Below are 21,582 nucleotides of genomic sequence, written 5' to 3'. Positions count from 1 at the left end.
AGGACTGCTTTCTTCAATTTTATCATCTTATCCATTCTTTCACCCTTAAAATAATCTCTAAACTTTTAACCTCTCATTCGCTTCCAACTTTTTTTCTTTTGCTTTTCCTTCTTTTTTTCTTTCTTAACCAAGTCCTATTTTGGTAGTCTCTTTTTTGTTTTCTTTGGTATAAATATAAATAACCTTTAAGTGAGTGTAATTGCAACCCAAAGATTTTGATCTCCATGAGAGCCCTTCTCTATCGTTCTTTTGTTTCTTTGTTTAAAGTTTTAGCTCAGTGGTATTTTAGAATGTGTATCTAGATACCACTGTTATCTTTAAACTAGACATTATGCATTGCATGTTTAAAGACTACTCTGTCAGAAGAGAGCATCCTTAGCATATGACTTCTACTGTGAGTGTGTGTCTATTTGTGTGGTCTCCTTGCTTTCAGGCGTTTAGAACAAGTCATTCAAAGTGGTACAGAACACACACACACTAACGCATTCACTCAGTTTGGCAAGTCTGTAGTGTATGTGTATGGGCGTCTTTCTTCTGCATCCTGCTCAGTGGTCACTTACCACACACACTCCACCACCACATCAACATGATGGTTATATAACTTTTGATGTCATCTCCACTGATGTTCCACTGAGTTTTAGTGGAATATTCCTGCTCAGAATTTATGCATTTGAAATCAGCTTGGACTTAATGTCATTCACTTATCTTTAACGTTTTTCAAACAATTTTTTTTTCTAAATTTCATTTCTTTCTTGTTACAACTTTGCTGTGCACACACATACTTTTTCAGCTGGTAAGACTGCAGAGCAGAGATAAAGAGCTGGCTGAAATGAACCAGATTGGAAGAACAGCGGCAGTGAGCAGTGCATCACCCTGTTTGTACCCATGTGTGTTTCTCTAACATGTAGCAGGTCTGATGTGTGTCCCGAGCATTTCCAGTTTGAAGTTCAACAGCATCTGGCCCAGGGTTTATTTTCCATCCTGTGTTCCTTCCAGTGGCTCTGCTGCTTCCAGGAAAATTTAATCATACCTCACAAATAATGCCCACAACAGGATACAGAGGCACACAGAGAAGGAGAAAAGTGAGTCAATGACACTGAAAAACGTTTGAATCATTTTATTATAAATGTACAAACTCCTAGTTAAGCAGTCAAAATTCTTGCCCTTGTCCTATTTTGGTTGTAAAAAAAAAAAATACCCAGACAAGTTAAAAATTATTTTACCACTTCTATCAACAATGGGAAATACATTAAAAGGACAAACAATAAAAATTTTATCACAAAGAAAATAACAGGCAATTACTTCAATACAAAATCTGAAAAAAAAAATCACTGGTTATACTGGTTACATGGGGCATATCATATGCAAATCTGCTTTCATTAAGCAAAGAATTTGAAAAGCTGTATTTGCTGTATTTGAGGCTGATTTGTGTAATTTTGACTCTGTGTAGATTAAAGAAAGTTCAAAATAAATTTAAACTTGTTGACCTATTTCTTGTTTTTTTTCTCTTTTAAGTCATTAAAGATGTATGTTGTACAATCATTCCACTCTGTAAAAAGAGCAGTTCAAAGACATCTTGAAAAGCCCCAAATTACCATAACATTCATGGTCATTATGAGTAAATATAAACCTCTGCCCAACTTACAGTCCCTTACTGTTTCCACATCCACTATAACCAAAACAATTGTTGCTTCTGATAAATCATTTTGCCCAGAAAAGGTTATAAGACCATTTCCAAACAAAATGAAGTCACTCTACGGTGAGAAAGATTATTGATGTGGAAAATATTCAAGACATTTGCCAATTGTCCCAGAAGTTAACATCCCAGCAATTCCCCCTAAGGTCAGATCATACAGTGCTCAGAGAAATTGCAACCAAAGAGCTACATCTCAGAATCTACAAGCCCTAATTAGTATGTTAAATGTTACAGTTCATGACAGTGAAATAAGAAAACAATTGAACTAGTATGGATTGTTTGAAACACTGCTGCCAGGAAAAAGTATCTTCTTCTTCATGTCACCCAAGATACAATACAATTCTGCTTTTCTTGTCTGCAAGTGCTGTGTCCGACAGTTACTGACTTAAGTGCGTGCACATCAGAGCAGCAACCCAGTGACCACACAGTGTTTAATTTATCCACAGTCTTTTCGAAACAAAACACAGACGGAATATCTGTTCAGTTTTCATATTTCTTCCATCCTCGGCTTTGTTTTGACTCACTGGACAAACTAAATTGCCAAATATTCATCTAACCATCTGCCCATTATTCTAAATAAGCAAAAATGACATCATACATCATCTGATGACCATTATCCCATGAGTACAGTTTCTTGTCCAGTGGACAATAAGCCAGCTGGGAGTTATGTGCATGCATGTTTGTGAACGCCAGGCTTGGCACTGTGTGCGTAAGCGTGTGAGTGTCAAATGCGTAGGTCACGTTTGCATAGCGACGCTCCATACTATCCACTGCATAAAGCACACCACATACCAAGAAGCTGTTACCGTAACGACCTCTTCTGAGACCTGTGCGAAAGGTCTGTATTGGCTGAAGGTCTCGAGGGTGGAGGTGGATTAGCAGGATAACTTCCTGGTGGAAGCCCTCTGTGTCCAAAGCAGGGTAAAGCAGCCACAGGCCGGACTCATCTACCGCAAACTCAACCTGCAAAATACACAAGCTCAAGTTTGTATGACTTTTGCATCTTAAAATAATTTTAGACTGCAATCTTTCAGGTTGTTGTTTTGGTTTTAGAACCTAGAATTTTACTGATCTATTCATTCCCACTGCAGTTATTCATCTGCAGCAGGCAGCTGTTTACATACTGTTCTTAGCTCTCCAGACAGCAGATTAAGGTAGATTAAGGTAGTCCTTGCTGGTGGAGATCAAAAACAGATTTGGAGAATCTTTAAAGAGATTTTAAAGAGTTTAAAGAGAGCCTGACTGGCTGACTTTTCTTTCTAACTACAGTTGAGGCCAAAATTATTAGCCCCCCAGGAATTTTGGAACATTTTGCTAAACTTTTGCCCAACGTTTGCAGCATTGATGAAACTTGATACATTCAAACATTCACCAGTGCGATTTAGTAGCTTTCGGTACATTTTGTAATATAAAATACCTTTTTAGGTTTGCTTCATATCAAATATAATAAAAAATGGGGAGGTCAAAAATATTAGCCCCATGTGAATGTTTGCTTTCAAAACACCTAGAGTAATTAACCAGTCAGCTTTGAAACCACATCTGTGCAGTCAACTGGCTTCCTAACAACATTCAATTGGCATAAAAAGGGTTCAAGGAACAGGGCATGAGAAGAACTACTGTTACTGGCCATGCCAAAGATAAAGGAAATAATTCTGGAGCTCAGAAAAAAAGATAGTAGAGGCTCATGATAAGGGGGAAGGCTACATGCCATTTCCAAGCAATTCACAGTGTCTAGAACTGCTGTATGTTGCATCATTGCCAAGTCCAAGGAGACAAATTCTGTAAGAAACAAACCTGGCCGTGGCCGTAAGTTCAAGATTTCAAGAACCCTGGAGACGAAAATAGACACAGATGTCAGCAAGGAACACCTGCCAAGACGATTGTTACTGACCTGGCTTCTTCTGGAGTTGATGTTTCAAAGAACACAGTTGTGACGGCTATTTATCATGGTGAACTTCAGGGGCATCATCCCAGAAGAACACTTTTACTCAAAGAGCTGCACATCACAGTCCGACTGAGGTTTGCCAATGAACATTTGTAAGGTAAAGATCAGTTTTGGAAGTGCTTTGATCTGATGAGACTAAACTGGAACTGTTTCAGCACATAGTTGTTGCTTATGTTTGGCAAAGAAAGGCACAGGCCTTCAACCCCAGGAACACAGTTGGGAACATCCTGCTGTGAGGCTGTTTTCAGGCACAGGGAGCCTTGTTTGGTTGCATGGCATCATGAAAAAATAAATTATGTTGACATTTTGAAAGAGAAAATGCAGAAATCCGCTCATAGTCTAGGCTTAGGTTGTCGCTGGGTCTTCCAACAAGGCAATGACCCAAAGCATACATCAACATTAGTCCAACAGTTCCTCAAGGGTACCAAAACCAAGATCCTGGAGTGGCCCGCACAGAGCACAGACCTCAATCCTATTGAGAATCTGTGGCAAGTGCTCCAAGTGAATGTCCATGCTTGGAAACCATTCAATTTGGATGAGCTAGAACAATTTGCAATGGAGGAATGGGCCAAAATCCCTCAGAAGACCTGTGCAAACCTAGTAATGACCTACTCTAAGAAATTGTTGTCAGTTGTGGCTCAGAAAGGGTACAGTATATGACTATTAATGGCCATGGGGCTAATAATTTTGGATGTCTCATTTTTGCCCTTTCTTGTTTTAATTTGGTGTATCAATAAAATATCCTAATTAACCTTAGTGGACATTGTTGTTTTGGAAACAGATACACTATACAAAACAGAGACTTGTTGTTAATGGTCATTTTCACACTAAAATCGCACACACACATATAAACATCCACATTCCAACATATACACATCCACATTCCAATGTATGGAACATACACCCACTGATGTATATAAATAAAGACCAGGGCAGTGGCAGAGCGTGAGTGCCTGAGCCCTCACTCCCGTGCGGGTGCTCTGTGACTGCCCTTGCTGCAAGTAAAACTGTGTGTTTCTCCTCTCTGATTCTCAGCTGAAGAAGTGTCTTAGAATACATCTCTTGACAGAAACAAACCACAAAAGTGATCAGTTTAGTAATTTATAATGTTCCCACACATAATTTTAATGATGCTTGAAAGACTTCTAAATGTTCTTGTTTAAATCATTATGGAGTACTTCTTGGGCCGTTATTTAAAAATGAAAGTAATGAGTCTTACTTCAGTCTGTGTCTTGTGAATTTGCTCCTCCAGTAAAGCATCGTGCAGTGTGGTCCACGCAGCCACATATCTGTGCCTCAGGTCATATCTGATAACGTCCCTGCTGAAGGCTCGATTATAGTAGAAAGCTCCATTAAACACAACATGGCCTGTTCCAGTGAAACTGTAAGGTAGCTTGTATGAATTACTTGTCTGACCTGAACAGGAAGGACACACAGAAAATAGATATGCACAACCTTAATGATCATCAAACTAAGATATGTCCATCATGTAGAGAAAATATTTTACTGCAACTGATTGATTGATTGATTGATTGATTGATTGATTGATTGATCATACTTTATTCATCCCGAGGGAAATTGGGTTAATAAACATTGCAACGATTTTTACCTTAATTAATAACAGTATTTCAAATGGTTAAAAATTTATTTTGTTTTCTAATAACACTAATGTTGAGACTAGATTATTTTTGTTTATAATGTTATGCAATAAATCAGACTGTATTTTATATTTCATATTTGGTTTCACAATTATCCTCTCATTTGTACTGTCTTATAATTAAAAGACCCGCCTCCACACCCTTTAAAAAACAAACTTGTTTCCAGGCTGTGGATGATCTTTGTCTTTGTCAAGAAATTTTTTAAAACTATTTCAGCTTTTTAGAAACATCTTGGTTTCAAGCATCCAATGAAGAACAACAAATATGATTTTTGTCAAAGCCTTGTGATTAAGTAATCGTCATTAGGATATTGAGCTAAGTAATTGTCATTGTAAAATTTCCCCAAATTGAGAAGCCTTATTTTCTAAGGCAGAAAATCCCTGCAATATCCAGGAGAAGACAAATATTACATGCTCGTGCATCAAAATGATGTTCAGGCTAACTTTTCATCCAGATGCAAAGGCGAAGGCAGTTTTACATCACTGCAAAGGGACAGCTATGGTAGATGAATGCCCTTTCCTGAGCCTGGTTCTGCTGGAGGCCCCTTCTTGTTAAAATGGTGTTCTTCCTTCCCACCGTCACCAAATACTAGCTCATAATGAGCCGTATGCTCATCAGGGTTCTCTCTAATAGTGTCTATTACATGGGCCTTTCCTTACAATATGAAGCACTTGGAACAACTGTTGTTATCTACTGGCACTACACAAATAACCATTAATTTAAACTATTTTTACGTACTTTATGAAACCTCATTTAAAATGAAATTGGCAACCAAGATTTAGAGGATTAAATATAAAGATCATTTGATTGTTAAGTATCTAAACTTTAACTCCTAGACCTGGTAATATTGAAACACAGGTGCTAAAATGAATTTCACAAGTGTATAGCATTTTACCATACTCGTGTTCAGCTTGAAGGACCTGATTCTAATCCATGAATATTTTTCTAACACATCCATTGTGTGTGAAATATTGTTTCCTGTTTTTCTGGTTTTTTACTTTTACGGATCTTCATGTCACTGTTTGTTCTGTCGTTCAAATATGAAATGCATTTGTCAGTGGAATCTGTTCTGATTGCTAAAACATTGATAGAACTTTTATGAGATTAATTAGGGTACCTGACACTGTTTGAGATTAGAAGATAATTTTTTTCACAAACACAAACCTCTGTACCTAATTTGAAGGTGTCCATGTCTCGGAACTCCAGTAGGTTGTTGCCATAGTGACCACTAGTGAGGTAGATGACGTTCCCATGACCACGAGCATCTCTCATCCAGGCTCCATCACTAAGGCCATAAGTATTTTTCTGGACCGGTTCAGAGATGCTGGCTACTGTGTCCTTACACACTCCTGTAAAAATACACATTAGGTGTCAGTAAGGATACACCTACTACCAGATGAGGTATTACAATACGCCGATCAGCCAAAATGCTATAATTACACCTTTCTAGTAATTATTTTGTCTGTCTAATATCTATAAGACTAAACAGTTATGTTGAAAAGGGAAACTATTGATAGAGACCAAGACCACATTTTTTTATCAGGCTGGGAAGCTGAAACTGAAGGCATTTTAACACAGGATTTTGTGAGATCTCCCTCAAGTGGCCACTGGAGCCCTGGAGGTTACCATTTCATTTTTATGAAATAATCAACATTATTAGCTTCATATGGAAATGAATAGGTTCATTAGTCTTACTCTACCTGGCTTTTTGGTAACCACTGGTTGGTCAGCGGGGCTCTCTGTCCAGCTGAGGCGGCTTTTGGTTCTTGAATGAGGCGCTGAGGTGGGAGCTGCACCAATAGGTGGAGTGATATTGGTGTCTGAGGGTGAAGTGGTATACTGGCTGACAGGCGCAGTGGGGTGAATAGCAGTTCTGGTAGTTAAGGATTTTTGGGTAGTTGCCGTTGGGTTTGGAGTTGTTGTGGAGGAGCGAACTGGTTGGGTTGCAGTTATGGTTTGTTGGCTGGTAGATGGGGGAGCTGTTGGTGGATGGGATGGTGAAGATCTGGTCAAAGGTATGTCTTTGAGGTCTGGCTTTATGGTAGTTTTTGAAGGCCTGTTAGGTGGCAGCTGCTCAGACACCTGCAAATCCACTGACGATTTTGTGGTTACAGAAGCTACAAGACAAGATAAAAGAAGAAAGGGCCTTTCTCTGTAATTTTTAAAATAAATTTTACCTTTGATTAAATTAAAAAAGCCTTTAGCACATAACTTGAAAGCATTGATTTTACAGATCAATGCAATAGACTTACTGTTCTGTGCTTTGCCTTTCTTATCCTCCTTGTAGCTCTCTTCCTCTGCCTTGTAAAAGGTCACACCCCTGATGACAACAGTGTTTTTGTCTTTCATTTGCTGCTTTGGCTCTGTCTTCTCTTTGATCGGCTTTCGTGTTTCTGTCTGATTCCTGATTGGGTTCTGTTCCTCCACACCATCTTGCTGGTGGTTTGTCTTCAGCTGGCTGTCATAATTCTTCTGTAAGAGAAAATTCAGTCTCGTTTATAATGAAGAGGGACTATCTATGCATGATAGCAATCTTCTAGAAGAGTGCACAGCATAAAATCAGACAAGAGTTTGTCTTGACTTGTGATCTGTTAAGATGCAGATTTTCACAAGGTTTTTACCTGCTTGTGGGCGTAGGGAGCTGCTCCACTTTTAACTCTTGAGCGCTCATCATTCAGTTTCTTTTTTTTCGGCTGGATCTTTTTTTCTTTATCCTTTTCCCTCGCTCTTTCCTTTACACGTTCTTTCTCTCTCATTCTTTCAGTCAAATTTTGTGTGAATGCCTTGAGTTCAGAAAAAGACACATGCAGGGTCAACCAACTATTTCAGGTGACATCACTTTGCACTTAGTCTGGACTCTGTGAATATACAAATATATATTTTTAGAAGTCTGGATATTCAATTCAATTTTATTTATACAGCGCCAAATCACAACAGTCAAGACGACTATCTTACAATCAAGACGACTATCTTACAATCTATTATTGTAAGGTAGACCCTACAATAATAAATACAGAGAAAAACCCAACAATCATAGGACCCCATATGAGCAAGCACTTTAGCGACAGTGGGAAGGAAAAACTCCCTTTTAACAGGAAGAAACCTCCGGCAGAACCAGGCTCAGGGAGGGGCGGGGCCATCTGCTGCCACTGGTTGGGGAGAGAGAAGTAAGACAGGATAAAAAGCATGCTGTGGAAGAGGGCCAGTGATTAATAACAGGTATGATTCAGTGCGGAGAGGTCTATTAAAACATAGTGAGTGAGAAAGGTGACTGAAGAAGAAATACTTAATGCATCATGGGAATCCACCAGCAGCCTACACCTATTGCAGCATAACTAAAGGAGGATTCAGGGTCACCTAATCCAGCCCTAACTATATGCATATCAAAAAGGAAAGTTTTAAGCCTAATCTTAAAAGTGGAGAGAGTGTGAGTATGAATGTTATCTGTCTCTCTGGTTCAGTCCTGTGTACCCTGCCTCTGACCCTAAACAAAATCACAGAAATATTTCTTTAATAGTAAAACTTCTATGGCTTAAAGACAATACCAACTATATTTTTTTTTTCAATTAATTGTAAAAATAAGCTATTCCAGTATTGCAGTACAGCCATCCATGTAGGGGTATCATATTTCAAGGAAATGTCCAACAATCATATTTCTGATATTTAAAAAAAAAATGAATACATTTTGTTGATTTTTGCGGCTCACAGACAACAAACTTTACAAGTGTAAGTGAGTGACGGGCATTTGCCATCCTTCTTTTCCAGTGAGCTACTTGCAGCATTATAGTACAATAGTAGTGACACAGTCAAATGTAAACGCAAAAGTAGCCAACGTGTTTTCCTTGGAAATTTTAAGTAAAGGGAAGTTGCAACAATGTCAAGAGTTTAGAGCACATAACTGGTATACTAGTATTGCCCTAAAGTATATGATATGGCACAGTTTAACATCCAAGCACAGTCAAAGAGCAAGCTGACAGAGGATATGAAGAAGCAAAAGTGTTTAGTTTTACCATTTGTTTGTGTTAGCAGGTCTGTCTACCTTTGCAAAGCTTCTGCATTAAAAATATATACATGCTCTACATAAGAGTATGTACTGTATACAAACTATCAGTTTTGATTTTTAATAGGTGATTTTTGGACAACATGTACTCACCTTCTCTATGTTGTCCACCCTGGTCAGTAGCTTGGTGGTAACAGAATGGAGCTTTAACAAGTCCATTCCATACAGAGAGACTTCCAACAAGTCAATGATAGTTGCCAGCTAAACAAAATCAAGAAATTGTTTTTTTTTTAATTATTATTAGTTAAACATCTTCCTGCTCAAAACTAACTTAACAGTGTATCATCAGTAACCAGAACACATGTATATGTTTCTACCTTGATGTCATCTTTGCTCGCTTCCTGTAGTTTTTTAAACCTGTACTCTCCCTCGCAGGGATTGACAGCGGAAGGTGGAGCCATGCACACACACTTCTTGCAGTCTGTTCCTTTGGTAATTGTCTCTACAGTGTAAAAATCCCGAGATGGTGATTTTAGGTCACTTTCATGGACATGGCTGCAGTCGGATCGCTTAATTGGTCGAACAACACAGCGACACACACAGTCGGACCCTGAAGACACTGTTTTTACTTTGTCGTAATCTCCCAGCAACTGAAACAGAGGCAGAAAGTTGTCTTTCTCAGTATATTTTTTCCACAATATAGGCCAGATAGCAGGAAACCTGAATAAATAGTGAATGTAAAATTGATAGTATATTATACTATACTTATATTATAATTTATTTAGCAGAAATGCAGGAACTAAAATCAGAAAAAGAGTTGAAATGTCTGACGATATGCAGCTGCAACAGTGGTGAGCTGTGTGGAATGAAGACAGCTATAGGCATTTACAAACAGGCCCTCTTTGGTTTGGACCACTTACAGTTTGAGGATATTACATAACCAACCACCAGGGGGATGCAAACTTTTACCATAGTGTACACACACACACACACACACACACACACACACAGCTCTGGGCTTGATTTACCATGACAGTATGAGGTAAAAGGAAATTTCCCGTATAGTTAAACTTTTGGAATCGCTGTGTCAGAAACAACCCCTGAAATCCAACTCAAGATGGAAAACGAGAGGTTCAGGGTTCACTGTTTAAAGCAAAGTAAGTCCTAACAGCACAAGTGCTGTGGGATCTCATGTGGTTTTCCCTTGGTGAGGTAGATGGAAAGTTTTGCTGAGGTACTAACTGCTGTTACTCAGTTGAAGTCTCCTGGAAGAAGAATTAAGCAGGTCACAGGTCATGGATTGAAGTTTTAGTTTTTATAATTTGCATAAAAGAGCATGGCTTTGCAGAACTTTACTTCAGTTCAGTCAAATGTAAAAATAGGTCAAACAGCACATCATCTTGTGCTTTTAACTTTTAAAACGTTTTAAATTTGATAACTGCCTTAATTATTAAAACTAGGAATTTCTGTTCTCCCAACTCATTCGCAGTATGTGAATATACATAAACTTCTTTGTCAGTGTAGTTTAACATAGAATACAATTAATCATAAAAAGGCGCACATTATAGTTCACAAACCTGGCTTATTATATTCTCTTGGTTTTCCAGCTCGTCCTCCAGAGGCTCGACAGTGGGTTGGAACTGTGGAACTCTCCCCTGAGTGGCTTTCTCCGGGAACTGGTGACTACCCTCTGCTTTGCTTGTGGAGTTGGCATCTTTAATCGGCCTCAGCTCGTCGGTTTCAGCTAGCAGCATCTTCTCCCGAATGCTTCCGTCCACCGCCAGGCTTCTTACAGCACAGCAGAAAATCAGCAGTGAAAGTCCGCGCCACATTTCTGCACAGCAGCTAAGGATAAGAAGGACTCTGTATACAAACTAGTCTTTATCAGGTAGTTGTAGCCAAAAATTGCGGAGCAAGTACGAATGAATAAACACCCACGCATCAAACGGTGCAGTAAATTACTTCACTAGAAAGTAGGCTTATTGTCCGGGTAAAAACGAGTCCATAAAACGGTTTAGCTTGAAAAAAAAAGTACTCAAACTTAAAAAAGAAAGAAAGATCTCGTGTACTTGTTATTTTTTTTATGAAGACTCGTATTAAAATAATTGTTGTAAAAGAAACGAATTAAAAGCTAAAATAATAATAATAATTTTTTAAAAAAGGTTGCTTTAACTCGGGTCAGTGTGACGTGTCGCCGGTGAGCTGAATGGCACCGACGGACCTCAACACCGGCCCCAATCAGAACTGGACTAACTGCGCTCGAGCCTGAGCCTGAAGTGGGAGTGGGACAGATGGGCGGGGAGGGAGAGGGGAGAGAGAGAGAGCAGAATGGCTCCAGGTTGAACACTTAACATTACACACAGCTTACTGCAGCTTGCCAGCCAATCAAAGTAGCCTAACTGGGCACTGCAAAGGTCCCGAGCGGTTTATCATGTCACAACTGTTTTTGCTTTACCAGTAAACCTCACGGTATGTTCACGTTTAATAAGGTTCCCATTAAAACCGATGTCAAACAATTTTCTTACTATTAATGTCTCGAAATATACTACAAGGTATTTAGTTTAACCAGAATATCTGAAAACGGATCCTGCTTATTGTAACAAAAACTATTAGAAATATAGAGACTTTTTTCAAATTATATTTTAATATTTATATAAAAATACGTCATATCGTATATGAAAAATTATACAAACAAGTTAAACTATTGTATCATTCCTAACTCTTTGTGTCTTTCATAAACACATGGCCATTAGAATGTCATCAAATATACACCCATCCGTTCACTTCCGCTTATCCATTTCAGGGTTGTGAGTTGGACTCACGAAAATGATGTGCATGATGAAAAGGCACTTTCGCTGTAGTAGGGAATTGTGCTTTTTGTGATTGTCTTCCATGTACATGCTGTTCAATGATGTTCATATTAAGTATGGACAAAATTCTAGGTCAGTGTTTGAAAAAGTAACCCCTATGAGCCACAAACTCATAAGACTGTGTGGCGTGAATAAGACACGGCGGGACCACGGAGCAACGTTCAGAGTCATCTTTATTTACATCTCACCACACCACAACCCCCCCAAACCCCTCAGTCCCCGTGTTTTTAACTAGGCGGGCGTGATTAAGGATGCCGTGCAGGTGCGTCCGCCCTCCCTGCACGGCACCGCAGACCACGCCCCACCACATACCCCCATCGCCCGATTGAGGCCGGGGAGCCATCCGGCCGAACCTACTCCCCCACCGCCAGTGGGAGAGGGAATCAGCCCGGACAGCTGGCACCCCCAGGCCCCGGCCAAGCGACGGGGAGGTGCGAGTTCAGGCGGCCGCCCGCGAATCCAGCGGCGCAGGCAAAGCTGGTTCGGAAGTCGGACACGTGACAGGTGCACCCGGCGCGGCCGGCACAAGCGTGAGCCCCAGCTCACAGGTGGCTGGGCAGAGGTGTGGCGTGTACAGGCCTCTGGTGGTGGTGAGGCCGGTCTGGCGAGCACGGCGATCTCAAGCGTGGCGCCCGCCTCGCTCGCCAGTTCCACTCGAGCAAGCTCCCCTGGCACTGGGACCTCCAGCTCCTTGCGCGGCCCCTCCGTCACCGCTGTCGCTCCCTGCTGGAGCAGCCCATAGCGCGACTCCTCCGTCACTACTGCTCCCTCCGCCGCCACTCCCGGCTCGAGCAGCCCCTCGTGCAGCTCCTCTTTCTCCAACCGGCGCAGACCCTCGCGCACCTCGTCTGCCGCCTCCGGTTGGAGCGGCTCATCCACCACTCCCGGCAGGAGCAGCCCTTCACCTGGCTGTTCCCCCTCCTCCGGCAGGCGCAGATCCCCGCGCGCCTCGTCTGCCACCTCCGGCTGCTGAGGTGCCTCACGCGGCTCCTCCACCGCTTCACTGTCCTCGGGACACACCTGTGGGGGTGGCGCCCAGGCCCAGAGCAGCGCCGCCAGCTCCCCAATCCTTTCCAGGTGCCGCTCGGACTGGTCCTGCAGCTCTTCCTGCTGGCGACGCACCTCCGCCGCCTGCTCCCGCTGGGCGGCCGCCATTTCGGCCACCCTCTGGGCCAGCTCCTCCATTCCCTGGCTCCGATATGGACCCGCCGTGCTGCCTCCTGGGTTTCGGCACCAATGTGGCGTGAATAAGACACGGCGGGACCACGGAGCAACGTTCAGAGTCATCTTTATTTACATCTCACCACACCACAACCCCCCCAAACCCCTCAGTCCCCGTGTTTTTAACTAGGCGGGCGTGATTAAGGATGCCGTGCAGGTGCGTCCGCCCTCCCTGCACGGCACCGCAGACCACGCCCCACCACAGACTGCAAACAAACTCTAAGTGTTCTGTACAAAAACCCAGTTATAAAGTACACCAAAAGCTGAAAGTTATGTTTTGTTGTGTTAGCTAAATATTGTGGAAATCACAGTGCTCATTAAAATGTGTTTAGAATTTGCAAATTGATGATGATTTATCTAAAAAATCATGTTGTTGCCTACATAAGCTGCCTTCATAGGTTGACGGTATTGGAATTGATTAAACTGGTCCTGTGTTTACTCCTTGTCAGAGTGTGAATAGCCTAGCTCTGGCTGAGCATAGAAGCCCCACCCTGGCTGAGCATAGAAGCCCCACCCATTTGATTGAAAAGAGGAGGGGCTTAAAACAGCTTGTTTCAGACACTCTGCAACAAAGCCGGTAAAAGATGAAGAAGTTTATTTTTTAAAAGCTACTCCTTCACTGTCCAAGAATAAAGCCAAATTGAACTTTAAATAAACATAATACAAAATATAATCTTTAAGAGATTTAGTTAAATTTGCTATTATCTGGAAACTGTATATTTTGAAATGTAGAAGGTTAGGGTCTAGACTTTCATTGGTTGCTACAAAGGTACTTTTTTCATCTTAGTATATAAGGTTGACTTCAAAGTTTTACAGATTCAGCAGAGTTGAGAAAGGTTCAAATAATTATTACTTAAATAAGTTCATTTTTCCATTTGCCGTCTTGTTCTTTTGGTCACTACCCACAGTTCTAGCTCAGAGGTGGGGGCAGGAACATAGACTGATTAATAACGATCTCTCCGTGAACTGCCACAGATAACCCAAAGATGAGGGACTAAATGCTTGTTATCTTTTCTAACTTGTTCAATAAATGCATCACATAAAAAAATACTTATGTTGTTAGGTAAGGGTATTATGTTAAACATGTCACTCTTGTGCATACCAGCAGATGGCCTTGCAAGGATGGCTGTGACACTTGGGTACAATGTTAAAGTTGGTAGGGGCCGCAGTGACAGATTCCACCTCACATTTTGCTGGCCCCGCCCCACCTCACCACACACTGACTCACAGAGCACAGAGGAAATGAGTTGAGCAAAAGCCTCTTGACACATCAGAGCAGCTCATTCAGTTGACATGTGTTTCCTATGTGTGTTGTGCGCAGATCCTTAAATAACCCCAGTCACCTGTTCTTAACAACCTTCAAAAGAAAGAAAGTAGACATCATGGGAGCATCTTCCTCTGGCTTGCTGGATGAGGCCAAAATCAGCTACATCAAAGGTAACTAAGAAATCACTTTTCTTTTTCAGAGCAGCTCAGAAAAACTTGAATGTCAGTTTTCTAATCCTAAGAAATAGAAGGGAGAGAGTAAAAGTGAAACAGAACCTATAAATGTATGGGCACAATGATAGCAGCTACTTTGGCTTTGTAGTAGTCAAAGTAGTAGCAGTAATAAAAGCAATAGATGTGGTTATTGCAGCTGTATCAATGTAGTAGTAAATTTAAAAATAAACCAAACTGCTACTTTTGTTCGATTGCTTTTAGACAGCATAAATATATTTTTATTAGTCTTCTAGTTGCTAACTTTTAGCAAAAGGCTGACAGGAAACCTGGTTAGAGGTGCGGTGTGTTACAAGGGTCCCCGGAATAATGGGTTGACTGGGGAAATTGCGGTTATTTTGGGCTGGGTACCAGCCTTGACCACCAAGCTAAGAGTGTGACAGTAACCAAGCAAAGGACATTATGCTTTAAAGTCTAATTAAATTATATCTATTTTAATGAATATTTTAACTTTAATAGAAAAAAAGTAACAAAACTGATGTGCTCTGTAAATGTTTTTGCTTATTTCTCCATGTGTACATTCCTATACATGTTATCAGCACAGTCACATCCTGTCACTAATCTCCCTTGCAAACTCAAATGTAATTACAGCTATTTCCAACTATTATATTATTATGGGTTGTCAGATCTCTGTCTATCTATGTGTGTCAGTATGTAAGATGAAAGTCAGGCTGGATAGTGGTCTCATACTGTAAACAAATGATTATGATCAATCTACACTGAAGACACCGGATTAAAAACCCGGAACCACAGTCAAAACCCACTTACACACCAGCGTACACAAGCAGGACTTTTGTTAAATTCGGCCACATGACAAATTACTTCACACCTGCACACTGTGGTATTGTTTATATTTGGCCTTTGTATATGTGTGAGGTAGTTGATATATCCTCTCACCCTTTTCAGACATGTACATTATTTCTTCAAATATGCCTGTCTTGTTTTACCTCTCCAAGATTACTTTTTACTTACCATTTATTACTGTTTTTTTTTTCCCGCCGCCTGTCCCGTTTGGTTCTTTTGCCATCAGAATTATTGTCTGAAGGCCAAGAAAGATGCCCAACGGATTTACTATACCAAGTGGACCATGGACCAATACGGCCATTGGTATTTTATATATATATATATATATATAAACACCCAGCACGCCCCTGCGGGCGGTTTATCCTTCAAGCTCGGGTCCTCTACCAGAGGCCTGGGAGCTTGAGGGTCCTGCGCAGTATCTTAGCTGTTCCCAGGACTGCGCTCTTCTGGACAGAGATCTCCGATGTTATTCCCGGGATCTGCTGGAGCCACTCGCCTAGCTTGGGAGTCACCGCACCTAGTGCTCCGATTACCACGGGGACCACCGTTACCTTCACCCTCCACATCCTCTCGAGCTCTTCTCTGAGCCCTTGGTATTTCTCCAGCTTCTCGTGTTCCTTCTTCCTGATATTGCTGTCATTCGGAACCGCTACATCGATCACTACGGCCGTCTTCTTCTGTTTGTCTACCACCACTATGTCCGGTTGGTTAGCCACCACCATTTTGTCCGTCTGTATCTGGAAGTCCCACAGGATCTTAGCTCGGTCATTCTCCACCACCCTTGGGGGCATCTCCCATTTTGACCTCGGGACTTCTAGGTTATACTCGGCACAGATGTTCCTGTACACTATGCCGGCCACTTGGTTATGGCGTTCCATGTATGCCTTGCCTGCTAGCATCTTGCACCCTGCTGTTATGTGCTGGATTGTCTCTGGGGCATCTTTACACAGCCTGCACCTGGGGTCTTGCCTGGTGTGATAGACCCCAGCCTCTATGGATCTTGTACTCAGAGCTTGTTCTTGTGCTGCCATGATTAGTGCCTCTGTGCTGTCTTTCAGTCCAGCTTTGTCCAGCCACTGGTAGGATTTCTGGATATCAGCCACCTCCTCTATCTGCCGGTGGTACATACCGTGCAGGGGCCTGTCCTTCCATGATGGTTCCTCGTCTCCCTCTTCTTTCTTGGGTTTCTGCTGCCTGAGGTATTCACTGAGCACTCGGTCAGTTGGGGCCATCTTCCCAATGTATTCTTGGATGTTCCTTGTCTCATCCTGGACTGTGGTGCTGACACTCACCAGTCCCCGGCCCCCTTCCTTCCGCTTAGCGTACAGCCTCAGGGTGCTGGACTTGGGGTGAAACCCTCCATGCATGGTCAGGAGCTTTCTTGTCTTTATGTCAGTGGCTTCTATCTCCTCCTTTGGCCAGCCTATTACCCCAGCAGGGTACCTGATCACGGGCAGGGCGTATGTGTTGATGGCCCGGATCTTGTTCTTACCATTCAGCTGACTCCTCAGGACTTGCCTGACCCTCTGCAGGTACTTGGTGGTTGCAGCCTTTCTAGCGGCCTCTTCATGGTTCCCATTTGCCTGCGGGATCCCCAGGTACTTGTAACTGTCCTCTATGTCTGCAATGTTGCCTTCTGGTAGTTCAATCCCCTCAGTTCTGACTACCTTCCCTCTCTTTGTTACCATCCGACTACACTTCTCCAGTCCGAACGACATTCCAATGTCATTGCTGTATAGCCTGGTAGTGTGGATCAGTGAATCGATGTCTCGTTCACTCTTGGCATACAGCTTGATGTCATCCATGTACAGGAGGTGGCTGACAACTGCTCCGTTCCGTAGTCGGTATCCGTAGCCAGTCTTGTTAATGATCTCACTGAGGGGGTTCAGGCCTATGCAGAACAGCAGTGGGGACAGAGCATCTCCTTGGTAGATCCCGCACTTGATGGTAACTTGTGCTATGGGCTTGGAGTTGGCCTCTAGTGTTGTACGCCACATCCCCATTGAGTTCCTGATGAAGGCTCTTAGGGTCCCATTGATCTTGTACAATTCTAGGCATTCCAGTATCCAGCTGTGGGGCATTGAGTCATAGGCCTTCTTGTAATCAATCCAGGCAGTGCACAGGTTGGTCAGTCTGGTCTTGCAGTCTCGGCTGATTGTTCTGTCTACCAGTAGCTGGTGTTTTGCACCTCTGGTATTCTTGCCAATTCCTTTCTGTGTCCCGCTCATGTATTGACCCATGTGCATGTTCATCTTAGCCGATATGATGCCTGACAGGAGCTTCCATGTAGTACTGAGGCAGGTTATTGGTCGGTAGTTGGAGGGGACCGGTCCCTTCTTGGGGTCCTTGGGGATCAGGACCGTCCGGCCTTCAGTTAGCCATTCCGGGTGTCTCTCGTTAACTAGCAGCTGGTTCATTTGTGCTGCCAGACGCTCGTGGAGTGCAGTCAGCTTCTTCAGCCAGTAGGCGTGAACCATGTCGGGCCCTGGTGCTGTCCAACTCTTCATACTGGAGACCCTTTCTTGGATATCTGCCACTGTGATGGTTACTGGACCCTGTTCAGGGAGGTCGCTGTGGTCTGCCCTCAGATCCACTAGCCACTGAGCATTGCCGTTATGGGTTGCATCCTTCTCCCATATGCTCTTCCAGTATTGCTCCGTCTCCAGCCTTGGTGGTGCTGTTCTCTTATTGTTCCCTTGCCACTGAGAGTACACCTTTGCTGGTTCTGTGGAGAACAGCTGGTTTATTCTCCTGCCTTCTATCTCTCTGGTGTACCTCCTCAAGCGGCTGGCCAAGGCTGTGAGTCTTTGCTTGGCAGTTTCCAAGGCCTCAGGTATGGACAGCTTACTGTATTTCTTAGGCACCTTATTTGTCGCACCTTTCTGCAACTCCGTTAGTTGGCTAACCTCCCTCCGTGCTACTTTGATCTTGCCCTCCTGACCATGCATGGAGGGTTTCACCCCAAGTCCAGCACCCTGAGGCTGTACGCTAAGCGGAAGGAAGGGGGCCGGGGACTGGTGAGTGTCAGCACCACAGTCCAGGATGAGACAAGGAACATCCAAGAATACATTGGGAAGATGGCCCCAACTGACCGAGTGCTCAGTGAATACCTCAGGCAGCAGAAACCCAAGAAAGAGGAGGGAGACGAGGAACCATCATGGAAGGACAGGCCCCTGCACGGTATGTACCACCGGCAGATAGAGGAGGTGGCTGATATCCAGAAATCCTACCAGTGGCTGGACAAAGCTGGACTGAAAGACAGCACAGAGGCACTAATCATGGCAGCACAAGAACAAGCTCTGAGTACAAGATCCATAGAGGCTGGGGTCTATCACACCAGGCAAGACCCCAGGTGCAGGCTGTGTAAAGATGCCCCAGAGACTATCCAGCACATAACAGCAGGGTGCAAGATGCTAGCAGGCAAGGCATACATGGAACGCCATAACCAAGTGGCCGGCATAGTGTACAGGAACATCTGTGCTGAGTATAACCTAGAAGTCCCGAGGTCAAAATGGGAGATGCCCCCAAGGGTGGTGGAGAATGACCGAGCTAAGATCCTGTGGGACTTCCAGATACAGACGGACAAAATGGTGGTGGCTAACCAACCGGACATAGTGGTGGTAGACAAACAGAAGAAGACGGCCGTAGTGATCGATGTAGCGGTTCCCAATGACAGCAATATCAGGAAGAAGGAACACGAGAAGCTGGAGAAATACCAAGGGCTCAGAGAAGAGCTCGAGAGGATGTGGAGGGTGAAGGTAACGGTGGTCCCCGTGGTAATCGGAGCACTAGGTGCGGTGACTCCCAAGCTAGGCGAGTGGCTCCAGCAGATCCCGGGAAAAACATCGGAGATCTCTGTCCAGAAGAGCGCAGTCCTGGGAACAGCTAAGATACTGCGCAGGACCCTCAAGCTCCCAGGCCTCTGGTAGAGGACCCGAGCTTGAAGGATAAACCGCCCGCAGGGGCGTGCTGGGTGTTTTTTTTTATATATATATATATATATATATATATATATATATATATATATATATATATATATATATATATGTAGATAGATCGATAATCTATGAGTATATAACAGTAAATACTAAATATTGAATATTATTGTGCAGCTTTAAGTGTTTTGTTAACTGCGTTAAATTAAAAAAAAATCTCCCTGGAGTCCAGTGCTAGGGCAATTTCTATACCTTACCTTACGGTTGTAAGTTTTTTGCTCAAAACATTAAAAAAAGGTTAGGGATGACTATCAAAACAGTGAGCTGACAGAGATATTGGAGTTATGTCAGCCTGATGTCTTAGTGGTCACACTGCTTTCCCATAAAAGTCACAATGAGAGACTTGCTGGGCTGGATTTGAATGGTGAATTGCCTTGTAACCATTTACAGCCATTCATGCAGTGCTGTGTTCTATGCCTTTAAGTGCTATCTAACTACAATGACATTCTCACCTGTGACCCTTTAACTCACGTAGTTATATTAATAAACGAGCATGCACAACATTATAATTCCACATGTATCTTGTGCATTTTATGCTCAGCTCAATAACATCAGGATTATTTTCAACAATATGTATATAACAGTGTGGTGTCTCGCTAACTCTTAATGAAATTTAAAATAACACTTACATTTGGTCCATGCCTGAATGTCAGACAGACTTTAACATGCTGAACAAGCTAGCTAAGTTATGTAGCCCATATCTGAAGCAGGCTATGAAAGACATTGGCCTAGCAATTTAAACATTTGTCAGTATAAAAATATTGACAAGTGCAGCTTTAATATGTACATTTCCATCCTTAAAACTAAATTTACCATTCCCAGTTACTCTGCACTTGCAATGGTTTCCTTCAGTGAAGGGTATGTATAAGTTCAAACACTCGTTTTGAAATTAGTTTTTAATATCATGGAGTTTTTAATATCTGTGTAACAATGCACACAGAGAGGAAAACTATGCTGATTACTGTTATAAAAGAATACACATGTAAATATGTGTCATTATGAAAAAAATTGTTCTAAACAAGTTTGAGTAACATCAAACATTATAATAATCCCAACAACAAGCTGTGTTTCTGTATGCATCCAGGACTGGTTGATGGTACATTCCAGAGCTTCAGTGACTTTTACCGTCAGCAGTACTCTGTAGCCTACCTTGGACACTTACACCAGGAGGTGGAGCCTAAGAGAGAGGGGAGGGGGTTATTGCTTACACAGAGGGTAAGAGTTAAATCTTTTCAAACTCAATTCGACTACATATATATTTATGCATGTTGATGCAGCTGGAAAATTGGTCTAAATTTCTAATTATGTTAAAGTTTAACCAGTGTGTGCTTGTGTGTTTGTGCACTGTACAGCCTCAGTATGCTCCTGAGGAGGTGCTGTATGAAGGGAGCATTAAGTTCTCCAACTGGGATGAGCAGCTAAAGAAATGCAGAGAGAGATACATAATTCTGCGAAGAGACTACAAAGCAGAGATACATGATAGCATGGAGGTAACACACAGATTAATACGCTCACACACAGCACGTGAAATTTGCAGTCTAAATGATTTGCATCCTGTGATGAACATTGCTATCTGTGATTCCAATTTTTAGACTTTCAACCGTGGATGTGTGGCTAAGATGGTCCTCCAGCTGACGGGGGCAATTGTTTTCACCAAAGATGACGAATCAAGAGCTCACCTTGAGAAAACCTGTGCCGGAATACTGAATGGTATTTTAGATGTGCAACAGCATGACTGATACTACTCATAGTTTGTCTTCCCAATGAAGATATGATCTGCTTTAACTCAGCATCTCTGAAGTCAGTTAATGAAAATGAAACGACTGTCAGTAGGGAAATGCTCCATGATGAGGGTATGAGTACAGCAAACTGAGTAACACTACAAACTTAATCATT

General features: G+C 42.5%; 2 protein-coding genes across 2 annotated transcripts in view; one reads left to right on the top strand and one right to left on the bottom strand.

The window, feature by feature from the left end:
- Nucleotides 1-1,566: 1,566 nt before the first annotated feature.
- On the bottom strand, nucleotides 1,567-11,522 carry olfml2bb (olfactomedin-like 2Bb). The gene is made up of 9 exons (XM_085377002.1): nucleotides 10,877-11,522; nucleotides 9,677-9,949; nucleotides 9,453-9,560; nucleotides 7,921-8,082; nucleotides 7,552-7,771; nucleotides 7,000-7,416; nucleotides 6,472-6,648; nucleotides 4,861-5,057; nucleotides 1,567-2,659 (listed from the first exon to the last, which is right to left on the bottom strand). The coding sequence occupies exons 1-9, from the start codon at nucleotides 11,129-11,131 to the stop codon at nucleotides 2,264-2,266; spliced, it is 2,205 nt and encodes a 734-aa protein (XP_085233128.1). The 5' UTR covers nucleotides 11,132-11,522; the 3' UTR covers nucleotides 1,567-2,263.
- Nucleotides 11,523-14,690: 3,168 nt separating this feature from the next.
- Nucleotides 14,691-21,582, top strand: part of LOC146614135 (protein Niban 1-like) — a 28,640-nt gene continuing 21,748 nt past the window's right edge. The window contains exons 1-4 of the mRNA XM_085377001.1: nucleotides 14,691-14,827; nucleotides 20,771-20,901; nucleotides 21,039-21,176; nucleotides 21,279-21,396. Coding sequence (XP_085233127.1) covers nucleotides 14,695-14,827; nucleotides 20,771-20,901; nucleotides 21,039-21,176; nucleotides 21,279-21,396 — 520 coding nt within the window. The 5' untranslated portion in view covers nucleotides 14,691-14,694. The remainder of the gene's footprint in view (nucleotides 14,828-20,770; nucleotides 20,902-21,038; nucleotides 21,177-21,278; nucleotides 21,397-21,582) is intronic.

The sequence above is a fragment of the Diplotaxodon limnothrissa genome, linkage group LG18, assembly GCF_057381915.1.
Source record: "Diplotaxodon limnothrissa isolate DT_005_m linkage group LG18, D_limnothrissa_male_GT1.1, whole genome shotgun sequence".
NCBI classification, from domain to species: Eukaryota; Metazoa; Chordata; class Actinopteri; order Cichliformes; family Cichlidae; genus Diplotaxodon; species Diplotaxodon limnothrissa.
This window is presented reverse-complemented; position numbering and strand designations above follow the sequence as displayed.

Coding starts and splice junctions, on each gene's coding strand:
- olfml2bb (XM_085377002.1), bottom strand. CDS start 11,131: ATGTGGCGCGGACTTTCACTGCTGATTTTCTGCTGTGCTGTAAGAAGC. Junction 9,950..10,876: donor AAGAGAATATAATAAGCCAG/GTTTGTGAACTA, acceptor CCTCTGTTTCAG/TTGCTGGGAGATTACGACAA. Junction 9,561..9,676: donor CGAGCAAAGATGACATCAAG/GTAGAAACATAT, acceptor GATTTTGTTTAG/CTGGCAACTATCATTGACTT.